The 16,977-nt window shown below is 43.9% G+C and overlaps 1 protein-coding gene across 1 annotated transcript in view; it reads right to left on the bottom strand.

Moving 5' to 3' along the window:
- LOC311226690 (uncharacterized protein) overlaps positions 1 to 16,977 on the bottom strand; it is a gene marked incomplete at its 5' end in the record, with an annotated part of 94,985 nt that overhangs the window by 5,606 nt on the left and 72,402 nt on the right. The window contains 4 exons of the mRNA XM_084312104.1: positions 1 to 322; positions 2,233 to 2,396; positions 11,394 to 11,528; positions 15,546 to 15,659. The exon at positions 1 to 322 is cut by the window's left edge and continues 437 nt beyond it. Coding sequence (XP_084168230.1) covers positions 1 to 322; positions 2,233 to 2,396; positions 11,394 to 11,528; positions 15,546 to 15,659 — 735 coding nt within the window. The remainder of the gene's footprint in view (positions 323 to 2,232; positions 2,397 to 11,393; positions 11,529 to 15,545; positions 15,660 to 16,977) is intronic.

Raw genomic sequence — 16,977 nt, 5'->3', positions numbered from 1 at the left:
CCATAGACTGGGACCTGCTCCATAGACTGGGACCGCTCCATAGACTGGGACCGCTCCATAGACTGGGCCTGCTCCATAGACTGGGACCGCTCCATAGACCTCCATAGACTGGGACCTGCTCCATAGACCTCCATAGACTGGGACCGCTCCATAGACCTCCATAGACTGGGACCACTCCATAGACTGGGACCGCTCCATAGACCTCCATAGACTGGGACCTGCTCCATAGACCTCCATAGACTGGGACCGGTCCATAGACCTCCATAGACTGGGACCTGCTCCATAGACCTCCATAGACTGGGACCACTCCATAGTGGTCCCACTGACGGGAACACGAAAGCGGGAGCACATTTCCCCTGTGCTGGCTGCCCTCCACTGGCTTCCTGTGCGTTTTAGGATTGATTTTAAGGTTTTACTGTTTGCTTTTAAATGTTTGAGCGGCTTGGCACCGGGTTACCTCTCAGACCTGCTGGAACCCTATGTTCCTCCAAGGTCCCTCAGGTCCTCTGACCAGCTCCTCTTGGCCGTTCCAGACTCCAGGCTGAAGCTTAGGGGGGACCGTGCTTTTGCAGTGGCAGCCCCAAAGCTCTGGAATGAGCTGCCACTGCATGTTAGGCAGGCCCCCACTCTGCAGGTGTTTAAATCACGCCTCAAAACACATTTATTTGCTCTGGCTTTTGTTTTTTAAACCGTCTTTGAGAGACTGGCCTTTTTTATGTGACACATTGTACTGTTTTTATTGTGTGCTTTTATTCAATTGTTTTATGTTTTATCTTATCTTATGTTATGTACAGCACTTTGGTCAACTTTGTTGTTTTAAATGTGCTTTATAAATAAAGTGGATTGGATTGGATAGACCTCCATAGACTGGGACCTGCTCCATAGACCTCCATAGACTGTGACCTGCTCCATAGACTGGGACCGCTCCATAGACCTCCATAGACTGGGACCTGCTCCATAGACCTCCATAGACTGGGACCGCTCCATAGACCTCCATAGACTGGGACTGCTCCATAGACCTCCATAGACTGGGACCTGCTCCATAGACCTCCATATACTGGGACCTGCTCCATAGACCTCCATAGACTGGGACCTGCTCCATAGACCTCCATAGACTGGGACCTGCTCCATAGACCTCCATAGACTGGGACCTGCTCCATAGACCTCCATAGACTGGGACCTGCTCCATAGACCGGGAGGAATGAGGCTCTTCACTTACACCCAAATGAGGTGTATATCCTAGCAGCTAGAAGGTCTGAACCAGAACTAAAAACTGATTTGGGTGTACAAGCTCACACAAACATCTTACGAGCTCACACAAACATCTTACAAGCTCACACAAACATCTTACGAGCTCACACAAACGAGCTCACACAAACATCTTACAAGCTCACACAAACATCGTACGAGCTCACACAAACATCTTACGAGCTCACACAAACATCTTACGAGCTCACACAAACATCGTACGAGCTCACACAAACATCTTACAAGCTCACACAAACATCGTACGAGCTCACACAAACATCTTACGAGCTCACACAAACATCTTACAAGCTCACACAAACATCTTACGAGCTCACACAAACATCTTACGAACTCACACAAACATCGTACAAGCTCACAAACATCGTACGAGCTCACACAAACATCGTACGAGCTCACACAAACATCTTACGAGCTCACACAAACATCGTACAAGCTCACACAAACATCATACGAGCTCACACAAACATCTTACGAGCTCACACAAACATCTTACAAGCTCACACAAACATCTTACGAGCTCACACAAACATTGTATGGCCTCATAACGTCAGAGCCCCAGATTGTACATCCCAGTGACATCACCAGAGTGAAGGGTTCTCTCAATAGATATCTGTGATATCTGGCTTCAGGAGAGTGGTGCGTGTTCACGCATGTTGACTGAACTGTCCTGGTTCACATGATGGACGTATGTGAATTCTTCAAATGAGTGGCATTGCCCTTTAAGAGTCGTGAAGCGCTTTCTTATTTAAAAGTTCAGCTCCGATAATAACTAACTTCCTGTACTTTCTGACACACACACACACACACACACACACACACACACACACACACACACACACACACACACACACACACACACACACACACACACACACACACACACACACACACACACACACACACACACACACACACACACACACACACACACACACACACACACACACACACACACACACACACCTAGTGATGAGCGTGTCGGCCACCATGCCCAGCTGCTGAACCTGAGCACACTCCTCCTCCGTCAGGTACTCCATGGACTGCTGGGAGTTAAGGCGGGGCCTGTCGGCACGGTAACTGTCAATCTTCCTCTTGTCCTCCCATGACTTCAGTGCGCTCTCGAAGTTCTGCCGATGGAGGAGAGGAGAGGAGAGGATAGGATACAAGAAGAGAAGAGAGGAGAGGAGAGGATACGAGAGGAGAGGATACGAAAGGAGAAGAGAAGAGAAGAGAAGAGAGGAGAGGAGAGGAGAGGAGAGGAGAGGAGAGGATACGAGAAGAGAAGAGGGGAGAGAAGAGGAGAGGATACGAGAAGATAAGAGAGGAGAGGAGAGGGGAGGAGAGGCCATGAAGGACAAAACAAGGTATACACTATTTGGTGAAAAACTAGGTATATACTAGGGATGCCCCGATCGATCGGCCAGCGATCGGTATCAGCCGATATTCAGTATAAATATGAGATCGGTGAATTCCGACAATGCTTTATTTTCGCCGATCGTGAAAACCGATCGAAAACATGATCCAATTCTCAGCGGAGTTCTCACTCGCTGACTTCTCTCTCAGGCTGCGGTTACACTAGGGCCATTTTTGTTTCGTTTCATTCGCTTTTCAGAACGCTGCGTATTGGCAGGCAAGTAAGAGTTAAGTTAGACGTCGTTTTGTCTCGTCTATATACAATAGTACAATGCCAAAGCAGTAGGCGGCGATGTAGTTCAAACATGAAGGCCATTTTCAACCAAGGTTGAATGAGACACTCCACATCCTGCTCAAAATCTCAAAAGCCACTATCTTTATACCTCGCATAAGCCATTTAGCCACATAGCATTTATTTTTCAGCAAGAAATAAAGTGCAATAAACAAAAACGTACATTCACTGTGTGTTCTGCCTCATTTGTTGATGATTTGTTGATGAAACAAAACTAACATCAACACAATTGACCACCAAGAGCGGAGTTTAGCCTCACAGCAAGAAGGTCCAGGGTTCGATTCCCGCTTGGGGACCAGGTTTCCATGATGCCAGGTACCCAGGTGGGGTATCTCCCAGGCCTTTCTGTGTGGAGTTTGCATGTTCTCCCCGTGCTCGCAAGGGTTTCCCCCCCGATAAGATAAACCCAATGGAAAAACATGCACAACAACAGATCGCTAACGCTGTGGCGTCCTTGACGAAGACGGACAGGAGCACTTGGATTGGTCCCCTGGCGCGGCTCACGTTGACGCATGTCTGCTCCCGGCTGCCCTTGGGGGGAAGGACGACGGGATGGGTTAATCGCAGAGACAAATCGCATCAGCGATCCTACAGACAATGCATGCGTGTGTGTTCCGGTGTGTGTGTGTTGTGGATAATAGCCAATGCCAATTAAAGACCTCTGAGCAGGTCCTGCATTATTATTATTATTATTATTACAAACAATTGTTAAGGGAATGCAGACTGTTGTAGCTTGGACTGGGCTCCTTATAACAATAACTTGACAACACATGGTAGCCGCAGCTACTTGGGACAGCTCTGCTGTAAACACTGGAAATAACCGTGCCGGTCTCTACTGTGCATGGGCATTGGGCAGAACGGCTCCGTATCCGGCTCGCGCAGATTACATGGCACCATTGTCTGCGAGTTTCGGCAAATTTCCAAAACGAAAACACCTTTTGAGCGTTCCCACAAGGGGAACGTGTTTTCCTGCCAAAACGGTGTTTCTTTTTAACTTGGATATGCAAACGTAATCATTCAGCAACAAAAACAAAAACCCCAGTGTAACCATGGCCTCAGGCACACACACACACAGCTGTTGCTGCTGCTGCAGCGCACTGCCCCTCCCCATCCTCCTCACCCTCCCAGACCCCTCCCATACCCATGTCAACAGAGGCTCCGGCAATAGTCTTCTAGTGCATGAGCAGCTCCGTTAGCTAACGTTAGCTACCTAGCTAACGTTACTGTTTAAACAAAATGACCCAGTCAACTATTCACTTTTAGTTTAATACATGAGGCATTGTCTAACGTTATCTAGCTGGCTAGATACTGATAGCTCCTGATATCAACAAATGCTCCCCCGGCAATAGTCTAGTCACGTGCATGAGACCTCCGTTAGCTAGGTCAGCGGTTCTCAACAGTTCAACAGGTTCTTAATTCTTTTTGGATTACAGAAAATTATCACTAAAGTGCTATCTGTTGCAGCTGCACTGTTTTCCATGAAAATACCATATTTGGATAAGTTTGACCGTATTATTAGCCAGCAGCAGCAGACCTCGCATTGAGCTATAAATGTCCACTGAGTGAACGAGTGCTTATTTTCTGTATTTATTTATATTTTTTGAGAAATGGTAACTTGGTGATCCTTTTCTGTATTAAAAAAAATACATGATTTTCAGTTTTTGAGAAATGGTCACACTTATCCAAATATGCAATTTTTATGGAAAAGTGTGCAGCTGCAACAGATAGCACTTTAGTGATAATTGTCTGTAATTTTATTTAAAGAAATATGCTATTTGATTTACTACTACAAGCAGTGTAATGTCAACAGTACTAAGCCATTTAGACCTGAAACACCTGTTAATAATGCATTATATAGCCTGCATATACACACAAATGTGTTTCCCGGTTTCTTAAATAAACATTATTTTGAAAGCAAGCACTTTTGTCATCATTGTAGCAAAAAAGACAGGGCCGGAAAAGTCTTTATCGTATGTAGGGGTGCCCTGGAATATTTTATTGAACACAGGGGTGCCTTGGCAGCAGAAAGGTTGAGAACCCCTGAGCTAGGTAGCTAACGTTAGCTCACGTTAGCTCACTGTTTAAACGAAATTACCCAGTAAACTAAATAGTTCACTTTAGTTTAATACGTGAGGCGTTGTCTAATGTTATCTAGCCGGCTAGCAGTAGCTACAGATAGCTCCTGATATCAATGTCTTTTATAACATAATTGACATTATTCGTTTTTGCAGCTGTTGGCTAATTAGCTATCATGCTTCATAACTGAACACTTACGTTTCAGACCCTGTTAGTCAAATTGAACTATCGCTCTGACTGGGACTGATTTGACCAAAGCAGAGTATACACACAGACAGTGGAGCTATTTGCAGATAGCGAGCATTTTGACTTGTGGCGATGTCTCGCAGATAATACAACTACAAGTATAATTATATAATATATATATGTTATTAAAAAATATATATATATTATATATATATATATATTTTTTTTTTATAAAAACAAAATCGGTATCGGCAGTGTATCGGCCGATATGGCTCATAGACGATCGGTGATCGGTATCGGTGCCAAAAAACGTGATCGGGGCATCCCTAGTATATACAATATATATATATATATTTTTTATATATATACATATGCATTTTTTATGTTTACAATTTTTCTTTAAATTAATAATACAATTAATAGAATTTTAGGTTTTATATGATGATGATGATGATGATGATGATGATGATGATGATGATGATGAATAGTTTTATTTTCGGTCTTTGTTTACAGATAAATCAAAAACACATGTGTGGACTTTCAAAAGGAAAAGAAAAAAAGAAAAAATCACAAATGTACATATTCAAAGTAAGCTCACACACAAAATCCAAACTCAATGACCGAAAAAAGGAATAGGCTGAAGCACATGCTTATTTTTGCCTATCCTTTACTATTCTTAAAAACTAAATATACTTTAATATAAGAAAGAAATTTTTTAAATATGCTGCAAGATATAATATTTTTTTCTTTAAGAGAAAAAAGAAAAGAGAAAATAAATGTTTGATGTTTTACTCAAAACTGTACTGAATTATTTTATCCTTCAGGGCCTTTTTAAATCTCCCCTGAGAGGTACACAACTTCAACCCGTCACTAAGTAGGCGAGTCAATATATGGTTTAACCCCAAAAAAATTGATACAAAAGGTTTTTCACTGGATTCTGGTAGTATTGGGCGTGCTAAATAACATACTAAAAGTCGACCAAAATCGACCCCTCCGAAAGCCGTCATTTCCAAGATGGCGTCCCAGATGGCGCCGGGGCGATTAAAATGGCTATATCTCAAATTAAGAAAATGGTGCAAAGGATTTCTCAACTGATTCTGGTACCTCTGGGCATGCTCACTAACATACTAAAAATCTAGGAAAATACACCTTCCAGAAAGGCTTCATTTTCAAGATGGCGTCCAAAATTGCGGCTGGCCAAGCTTAAAATGGCTATATATATGTCAATATAAAAATTACATGAATGATTTTGTTATTTGATTCTGGTACCCCAAGTACCCCTAGACATACTTAGGAACATACTAAAGTTTTAGGGAAATACACCTTCCGAAGAGGCTTAATTTTCAAAATGGTGTCCAAAATGACGATGAGCTTAGAATGCCTGTATCTCAAATGGGAAAACATTTTTAAAGGATTTATAAACTGATTCTGGCACCTCTATACATTAATAATGAGCAAAATATCTAGCTAAATATATCTGCTAGGAATGCATCATTTGCATCATCAAAATGGCTGCCTGTAGCTTATTTTGGCTAAAATTAAAATTGGTTATTATATTCAACCTAGAAAGCTGGCTTTGGTGTTGAACACAAAATAAATGACCCACTTATTGTGGTCTTTAGGCCTACTCATCATCATCTTCAGGATCCTCTCGGAGAAACTTGTTATGTGGATTGTCACATTCATGAAGTTGACATGGTCCACAGACAGTAGTACAAGGTAGTCCATATTTTCTGCATGAGCAGCGAAGTGTCTTGCAGGCAGTGGTACAGTTACAATGAATGACCTTCAAGAGACTGTCTGGAGCAGCATTCATTGTTGACATGAGTGGGACAAATCTATTGTCCTGCAGGTTCCAGCCCCAGTCTAGAGCATCTATACCATCATCTGTTCCCATCCAGACCATGATCTGGTAGTATGCTCTACGACAGTGGAATTTGGTAGCAGATTCAGTTGGTGGTAGACGTTCAGGCGTTACTGTTGATGAAGCTGAGACAACCTTCTTGCTGAAAATGTTATATCTCATTTTTGCAAGCGAATCTGTGCACTTTCCACCAAAAAAGACAGCCATTGCTTGGCACCCAAGGTCATCGATCACATCTGTTGTCTGGTTTGGTACAGTGAATGCATTGGCACAAGCCTGAAGGACAGGATCCCCTTTTACAAGTTTTTGGAATGCTGTCTTTTTGCCAACTCCGAAGATCCGGGAAGTTGTGTCACAGCCAGTCACAGCATGGATGAACAGCAACTGAGAACACACATCCTGTCCGAGTACTTCTTTCAAATGGTTTATGGCGTACACTTTAAAACTGCCATCAGCTTTCGACTTGTCTGATCTGAAATAAAGGCCCTTGCTATCGCTCTGTGCATAGTAAAGAAGTAAGACGAGGAGATCAGTATCTTTTCCAATCAGCGTTGTGGTGTGAAGAAGAGATGATCCCACTGCGGCCCTTACTATGTCTACATCAGCATCTCCAAGTGAATTGACCACAGTGCAATCCCGTTCTTTCAGTTCATCACTTATCATGTGGATCAGTTTCTGTTTATTCAGATCTCTTGACAGGAACTCCTCCTTCTTACCTGAGAACTCTGTCTCAGCAGTGAAGTTGACAATGGGATGAATATTGTTTCCTCTTCTTTGATGTGTGTTGTCTTTAATGGATGGCCCATCCTCATAGCCATCAAACACAATGGTTGTAGCTGAGCCATAATGTTGGATGGTGAAGTCTGCATATGACTGTGCAATTTTACCATAGCTTTGTCCGTGCTTCCATTGTATTCGGTGAAGGAGTGAACCACCATCAAGAACATAATGCTCCGTTTCTGGTACAGAATCTAGGATTGCATCACTTGCATGAGATCGCGTGCGCTAGTTGTGGATTATCAGCTTTGCGGAAGACGTTTCCGGCTTCAAAGAGGGCAGGAAGGAAAGGACTGAGTTCGTAACGCATAACCTCCTCCAATGACAGCTCTCCAGTTTGGGAGACAATAAGGAAATGTTGAAAAAGAAGTGCAGAATCAATGATTCGATCAGGAGCAACCTTGATAGACGATTTTTGTCCAAGGGTTATGGCTTTATCCTTTCTACTAAATGAAAATGTGAATGCCGGCTGTCCGATCATTTTGTGCATGATGTTGCGTCCAACAGAGTCATAATCATGCACGTTCACTCCATCCTCAGCGACAACACCTGTAACAACATTCCTTAAAGAAGAGTCTTGAGAGAAAGGTGAACATATAGCAAGTTTTGAAGTGATCTTCTCCAGGTCAGCAGCATCCCTTTTCATCCTTGCCTCTGTTGAATCCGTGTGCTGTTCTGATGTTGTGTATGTCTGGTTTGAGAACTCCTGCATTGCGGTGTTATACTCTGATGTTATGCCCTTTGACATTGTCCAAAGGGATCTCTGATTGTCGGTCATTCCACTTCCATGTGTCATCCCTCCTGTAGTCTTCAATGACCTCATCAATGTTGTTTCGATTACAAGATCTGAGCTGAGGCCTGCCCATGATTGGCTGCTGCGACGGATAACATGAAAACCCTTTTCAAATTGTCTGAAGACATCTGGGTGGTTGATGTGAAGCTGACTCATCTCTTGGACATAAAAGTGTGCCAATTTCAAGTAATTGTAATGCCCAGCCGCAGCGAATATCGGCATGCATTCAGAAACAGCGCGTAGGTGCAAAAGCCAGGAACCTGTGCGATCTGCTGTTATCAGTGACCTAGCAACTTCTAACATGTTTTGGTAATTTAGCCACAACTGATTAGTTTTGGATCTAGCACACAGTTCCATCTTCCTTTTTTCCAGCTCTTCATTTATTGTAATGAGGGTCTCTGATGTGAACACTGTTTCCAATGGCATTTCACCCTTAACTATTGAGGTATACATTGCTTCAGACTGTTCAACCATTGCTGCAAATTCATGACTATCATCTACCATTTCTGATATTATCATGCGGTTAAGACATTTGTCAACCAGAAGATGGCCACGGAATGCTCTCTGAACTGATTTGCCTGTCATCATATGGGCTACTGAGTTCTCCCCATAGACTACCCCTAGAATGTCCTTAAGTCCTGTACCGTCCATCAGTGTACCAATTGCTCCTAGCAAATTCATAAATGTGTGAAATCCTCCTAGGAGCAGGACAAAGGACTTGAGGTGACTGCACTGTGGTGAATCTAGGATTATCTCTGCTGCTTTCCAATATAGGGGTTGGTCAAATGTAACTACTGGGTGGTGTTTGGATGCCAGACCACAAATGAACTCCAGTGTTGACAGAATGCATGTTTTGTCTCCGGAGTACATGTCTATCATTGGTAAGTATCTCACTGAAGACTGCCCTGGATGTTCATCTCCCTTATGAATAATGTGCATCATCCCCTGCCAACCAGGTGCAGGCTGTTTGAAATTGAACGATAACTCCCAAAGCAGATCAACCATCTTGTTACATTCTGCGAGTCTTGGAAGTTCTTTAAATGTGGTGTCTCTGCAAAAGTGTTTGGCAAAGTGATAATCTATTATCACAACTTTTGACCTCTGCACAAGATTCAGTTCATTAATTCTGAACCTCGGAATCCTTTGGTCTGTCTTCTGTCCTGGTGTCAAGGCAGCTATCATGCCCATCCCATGAAATGTCCCTTTCCCATCAATTGTTAGAATATTATGATCTACATTGTCTGCAGCAAATAAGACGGTCGTGTTCAACACATCAATATCCTTACCAAGCATGTTTGGTGCAGTAGAATTTGCAGCATTCATTTCAAACCTCTGCAGTTCTTTTTTTCTATTGAGATATATAGCCATTTTAAGCTTGGTCTGCCGCCATTTTGGACACCATCTTGAAAATTAAGCCTTTCTGGAAGGTGTATTTTCCTAGATTTTTAGTATGTTAGTGAACATGCCCAGAGGTACCAGAATCAGTTGAGAAAACCTTTGCACCATATTCTCAATTTGAGATATAGCCATTTTAATATCTCCACCGCCATCTGGGACGCCATCTTGGAAATGGCGGCTTTCGGGGGGGGGTCGATTTTGGTCGACTTTTAGTATGTTATTTAGCACGCCCAATACTATCGGAATCCATCGAAAAACCTTTTGTATACATTTTTTTTTGGGTTAAGTGCTTTTTTTTCATAGATTGGCATTTAACTCCCAAAATTGAAACACATCTAGCTCAACCTGAAATTGTATGTATGAGAAGAAACATTCTGTAAGAGCTGACTGTCATGAGCACTGAGTCTCATACCTACATGTATGACCTATTTATCTATCTACTACTTTAGATAATGTTACAATAAGATATGTAAGGAAAGATAAGACTATAATACAGGATTAAAAAACAACTTCTATTTATCAATGAACACACCTTCCTAATTATACCTAGTGACTTCATTGCTTTTTTACAAACATGATCAATGTGTTTTTTCCAATTGAGTTTATCATCAACTAAGATCCCTAAAAACTTTGTTGAAGTTACTTGTTTGATTTCGGTGTTACTGATTAATAACTTTGCCTCCTTTTTCGAATAACTTTTACCTTTATTACAAAATACAATAAAATTAGATTTTTCTACATTTAACGATAGCTTATTAGTCTGGAACCAATCTGAGACACAAGATAAACCATCATTGGCTTCCCTAATTAATACTGCAAAATTATCATGTGACATTATAATGTTGGTGTCATCAGCAAACAAGATCGAGAATACTCTAGGTCAGATACCCAAGCAAAATCATTTAAATAAATAAATAATAAAAGGGGGCCAAGTATAGAGCCCTGAGGAACCCCACAGACTAGCTTTGCCCTGTCAGAGTCATCGCTATTAATGGAAACAAACTGTTCCCTATTATAAAGATAGTCACTGAGCCATTTAATCACATCGCCAGCCAAACCATACCCCTCCCCCCCTCCCCCTCCTCATCTCCCTCCCTCCCCTCCCTCCCCTCCCCCCTACTCCCCCCTTCACCTCCCTCCCTCACCTCCCTCTCCCTCCCTCCCCCCTCCTACCCTCCCTCCTCCTCCTCCCTCCCCTCCCTCTCCTTCCCTCCCCCTCCCTCCCTCCCCCCTCCTCCTCCCCCCTCCTCCTCCCCTCCCCCCCCTCCTCCTCCCTCCCTCCCCTCCTCCCCCCCCCCCCCCCCCCTCCCCTCCTCCCTCCGTACCCGGTCTCTGGTTAGCATCTGGGCTCGGTTCTTGTGGATAATCTTCACGATGCCGGGGGGTTGGATCCAGGCCTCTCCATCCACCTGGACCGGAACCCCCTCCTCCCCCAGGATGGTGATCTTTACCTGACGACACTGAGAGGGGAGGAGGGGGGGAGAGAGGGAGGGGGGGAGGAGATGGAGGGGAGAGAGGGAGAGGGGGGAGGCAGGGAGGAGGGGGGAGAGAGGAGGAGAGAGGAGGAGAGAGGGGGAGAAAGGGAGGGGGAGGGGAGGAGAGGGGGGGAGGAGAGAGAGAGAGGGGAGGAGAGAGGGGGGGGGAGAGGGAGAGGCAGGGAGGAGGGGGGAGGCAGGGAGGAGGGGGGAGGGGAGAGAGGGGAGGGGGAGGAGAGAGAGGAAGAGGGAGGGAGGGAGAGAAAGAGAGAGGAGAGAGAGAGGAGGGAGGGAGGGAGGGAGGGAGAGAGAGAGAGAGGGAGAGAGAGAGGACAGACTGGTGATTAGATGTTTAGAGGCTATTATTTTCTCAGCTGCGTTTGGTTCATATTTCACTTGGTGACACCAGTGTGTGTGTGTGTGTGTGTGTGTGTGGGGGGGGGGGGGGGGTCAAATGGATTGTTAAAGGGGCACTTTACTTAAAACAATGCTAATTTATTTTGCACATCACACACATTCAAAAACAACAGCATACAGTCATTTAGTTAGACAATTATTCAGAGTAAATAAGTTTGAATATGGCCGGGCAGTGACGTCATCGGGGGCATTGAATCCTTGTGTTGTGTTAATTATAGCTCAAGGTACTGTAGCAGTGCCTACAATACAAGGTGTTGCTATCTTATTATCTTATTATGTGTGTTATGTGTTGAAATGGCAATAAAGTTTTCTATCTATCTATCTATCTATCTATCTATCTATCTATCTATCTATCTATCTATCTATCTATCTATCTATCTATCTATCTATCTATCTATCTATCTATCTATCTATCTTAATTTGCTCTCAATAACTGTTCAACTAAATCTGCTCAGATGAGCGTACTACGGGTATTGCACTACCACCCCTGCATGTCCTATATAACAGGAGGTGCAAATCCAGAGCCTGCAGAATAATGAAGGACCCTCACCACCCCAACAACAGCCTGTTCAAGCTGCTGCGGTCAGGCAAGCGCCTCCGTATACACGCAGCAAGAACAGAGAGGCTAACGCCGGGACCCCACCAGGGGTGTGGCCAGGGTGCGATCCACGGGGTGAGCTCGGTCCGCTATAGCTCCCCTAGATCAGACATCAGCTCCCTTGGGGGTCTCTAAAGCTCCCCTGGGGGTCTCTAAATTACTGAAAATAAATGCTACTTTTGCCATGCATTTCTAATTTTTCTGTAATTTTCTGTATCATCATCGTGTATAATAATAAACGTATGCTATTTTGGATGTATGATTAATGATTTGCGCACTAATTCACACGTAATATGGCAACATGCATGCTATTCTTGCAATTACCATTCGGAGCGCGCCGGCGCTGCAGCCTACTGCGACTATTATTAGTATTACAACGCCCGGTGACCGTGCCGGCGCCTGCGGTCGGACTCGTATCAGAACACAGGATAGGATTAGATACTGTAGACAGTGTTGGATGATGATCTATCATCTAATTAAATGGATACTTTTTTTTTTATCATGGAATGTGCTGTGGAAGCCCAGACCGTCCAGACGGCCGGACCTCAACAAGTGAGTTGTCTAGTATTATGTGTTCTGTAGAACTGAAACTGATTGAATATGTGACAGGATTCAAGAGGTTTATTTGTCACATACATACATACATACACAAGGTCTACAGGCTACAGGCTACATTAACATCTGCGATCACAGTATCCTCCAACAGTCTGACTCCTCCCTGAGAGGCGCACATATTAACTAGTTTCCATTGATATTCTCCTGAACAATGACGCAAGTTTCTCCTTCTCTCACCGGCTGGAATATGGATTATAAACATTAAACTGAATCATATTCAATTCACCCAGTTCTTCCTGTGGGGCTAGTTGGCGGTGCCAGCAGGGGGCGGCGGTGGCAGGCGGAGCGCACGAGAGAGGCATGGAGGAGAAGCAAGTCAAATGAAACGGAAGTGGAGAGAACCAGCCTCTTTGACGTTGGACTTGGACCTGAATGGTCGTGTCGTTGGAAGAGCCCCGTAGTGGAACACGCGGGTGACCGTATTGAACTTGAATATATTACGGGTTATACTAGAAATATAAGCGTAGTAGCGTGTTGAATAACCCCACAGAATAACCCTAGTGTTTAGAAGTGGTGGAGAGAATAAAAGCTAGCTTATAATGGTAGTGTCTGGTTAGGTGCGAGGGATAATGGAGGTACTACCCAAGGTGGGGTCCGGGAGGGGGGGGGTTCGAGCTGGAGCATATGTGTGTAGGGTATTAGATAACAGGTATTAGGGGTATATCTTATATAAGACAATTAACTAAAATGTGATTTAATTGGATGTGCTCTGACAATTAATGCTTGTATATCTTATCGTGTGTTGTCATGTTTGTTTATGTGTTTGTTTAAAAAATAATAAAAAAATAAAATACAGAATAACCCTAGTGATACAGCGAGTTATCCTAGAAGAACGCGGTATAGCCAACTGGCTTATGTTAACGTTATCCCCTCCAGCGAGGTGCCCGGCAAGCGTTGCCTGAAGAGAACTGGTGGTTAGAGGCACCGTGCGTTGTTGCATGTTTCGTCTAGCAGGAGGGCTGTCTAGGACCCACAGAGTAGCTTCAGTTAAGGTAGCCTCCAGATTATTAAAGCGCGTCAACCCAGCACCGGCAGCCAGCAGCCTGTCAGCGCCGGCAGTCTACATCTTCTCAGCACCGGCGGTCGGCAGCCTAGCACGGGAGTTCGTCCCGTCCAGCAGAGGTCGCCATCACCCAGCACGCGCCTCCAGCCCGCTACTGCCCCCTCTGCCTAACACAGCTTGCTAGCTCCTGGGACGAGAGCGTTCGACGCCATCTTACCACCCGGACTAGTGGTGGTGCGGCGAGGCCGCCATCTTGGTTGAGTACACTGGCGCTTCGGTGCCCAAGATCCTATTGCACAGTACACAGTGTGGCGCGGCCTACGGGCGAAGCTAATGTTGCTAACTACAGTTCATAGGGGTACCCCATAAACATTACATGCCAGCATTAGTATAGGACTTTTGTTTGGTAAAGTGGGCCCACCTTTTTCATTTTCTTTGAGTGTGATAACGTGTTTGTTCTTTAATATTACTTTCCCATCTACTTAACCATTTCCCTCTTGGAGGTAACCGACATGTTATTATATAAGTAAAGCCTCAGAGAGGTATTATCACTACTATATAAGTAAAGCCTGAGAGAGGTATTATCCCTGGTACTAACCCAGACGTGGGTGATGAGTCAAGCACATTGAAGTCTATTATATTTGGGTCGGCAATACCTGGTTCTATACGGTGTGGGTGTATTATATAAGCGTTGCAAGATATTGAAGTACAACTGAAGTACACATAGAACCACCCTTTGCTATTGACTATTTGTAGCTGAACAGTAAAAATAACAGTAAAGAATGTAGATGGGAGTCTTGTATGCGTGTCCATTCCTGAGCCTATCATTAACCCTTTTGGTGTGGGTAACGTTAACACATTTAACCCCTTCCTACCCAACTTCCCCCTTTCAACTATTAAGGTTTCTAATGTCACAGAGGGAGGGTACTGCTTGCGGGAGGAACTAAGTTATTTATTTACAATTCAGTCACTAGGTGTGGGAGGGTTAACGGAGGTATTGGGGGAAGTGAGAGCGAGTTGGGGAGTACTGCTGACCACCCCGTAAAGGCGAGGAAGACCAGAGTACCAGACCAGGTTGGTAAATCCCGGGCCCCATCCACTCCCACTGCCGGCCTCCAGTTTGACGCTCCAGGCCCAAAGACGAAGGTGCAGTCAGACGGAGCTTTACTGTGTCTCGCTACCCAGTGGCTGTGCACACCCGTTCCCACGGAGCAGGGATAATCCACCCAGCTACATATGGGTAGGTGGGTGTGTGGGTGGATGTTTCTATGTGTGTCTGTTTACATTTATGTAGCAGTATGTGTGTGTTTGTGTACACGTTTTTGTGTGTGTGTGTGTGTGTGTGTGTGTGTGTGTGTGTGTGTGTTACCTGTGCTATGCGGTGGTGTTGGAGGTTAATCACTCTGGACATGGCCATCTGCATGCTGCCGAACACAGCCACCACCTCCAGCTTCTTATCATCAAACGACGGAGCGCCAAAGTTCTGGACACACAACACGACCGTTAACCCTTTCACTGCCACACGACAGCCGGTTAACCCTTTCACTGTGACAATACAGAAGGTTAGCCCTTTACTATCACACAACCGACGGCGATGCTCCATCATTAGCATCATTCGCTCCGCGGATGCATCGCCGTCGGTTGTGATAGTAAAGCAGTGGTGCCCAACCAGTCGATCGTGATCGACAGGTAGATCGCGGGCTGATTTCAAGTAGATCTCGATTATAAAAATAAAATAAAATAAAAAATAAAAATGTGTGTGTGCAAAATCAACTCTGCCTCTTTGTTAACTACAACAAGCAATGCTGTTTGTTATTTAAGATGAGGTCGGACTCGGCACTGACAGATTTGTTTTCATTATGCTGCTTTTATAAAGCCTCAAATGACGGCTTACAATATACAATTTTGGCTGGTAGCTCTTGGCTAGGTGGTCAATTAAAAAGTAGATCTTGGTTCAAAAAAGGTTGGGCACCCCTGTAGTAAAGGGTTAACCTTCTGTCGTGTGGCAGTGAAAGGGTTAACATAATGAGGCCTGACACGGGCCCTGATCGCAGGGAAGACCAGGTGTCTCCTCAGTTGCTAAGTAACAACATTGTTGTTCTAGGTAGATCTAATCAGTATGCATACGTTGACGCTTAGGTCGTTAAGCTCTAAATTTAAGGCCTGGGTTTCAGTATTATTGGCAAGTGTTTAAATCTGTTTTAGCACCACACTATGCAGGGTTAGACTGGTCCCTTCTGACTGGTATAAACATGCTCAATTAAAGTCTGCCAATTACAATGCACACCTACAGAATAAAATGTTAACTCAAATGCCAGCTTATATAGCAAGTTTAGGCTTAAATGTCTGCAAATCAGCATCAGGACACTTATGGCATATTTGCATTCATGATACATTGATGTGATGTCAGAACAGTTTCCTCCACTGCTATATTAACTAGCTAACATACAGTATTAAATCATTTATGACTATATTAACTAGCTAACATACAGTATTTAATCATTTATGACTAGCTAACATACAATAGTACATACTTTATGACTATATTAACTAGCTAAGATACAATATTAAATAATTAATGACTATATTAACTAGCTAACATACAATATTAAATAATTAATGACTATATTAACTAACTAACATACAATATTACATAGTTAATGAGTATATTAACTAGCTAACATGCAGTATTAAATAATTAATGACTATATTAACTAGCTAACTGTTACGGAACCTGTCCTTATGTATGTATATAGAGGGAGTAATGTATAGTATCTGTTGTATATATAGGCATGTTTTGT

Source organism: Notolepis coatsorum (genome assembly GCF_963971535.1).
Source record: "Notolepis coatsorum genome assembly, chromosome: 4".
NCBI lineage: Eukaryota > Metazoa > Chordata > Actinopteri > Aulopiformes > Paralepididae > Notolepis > Notolepis coatsorum.
The sequence above is the reverse complement of the archived record's forward strand: the minus strand, read 5'-3'. Positions and strand labels throughout refer to the sequence as shown.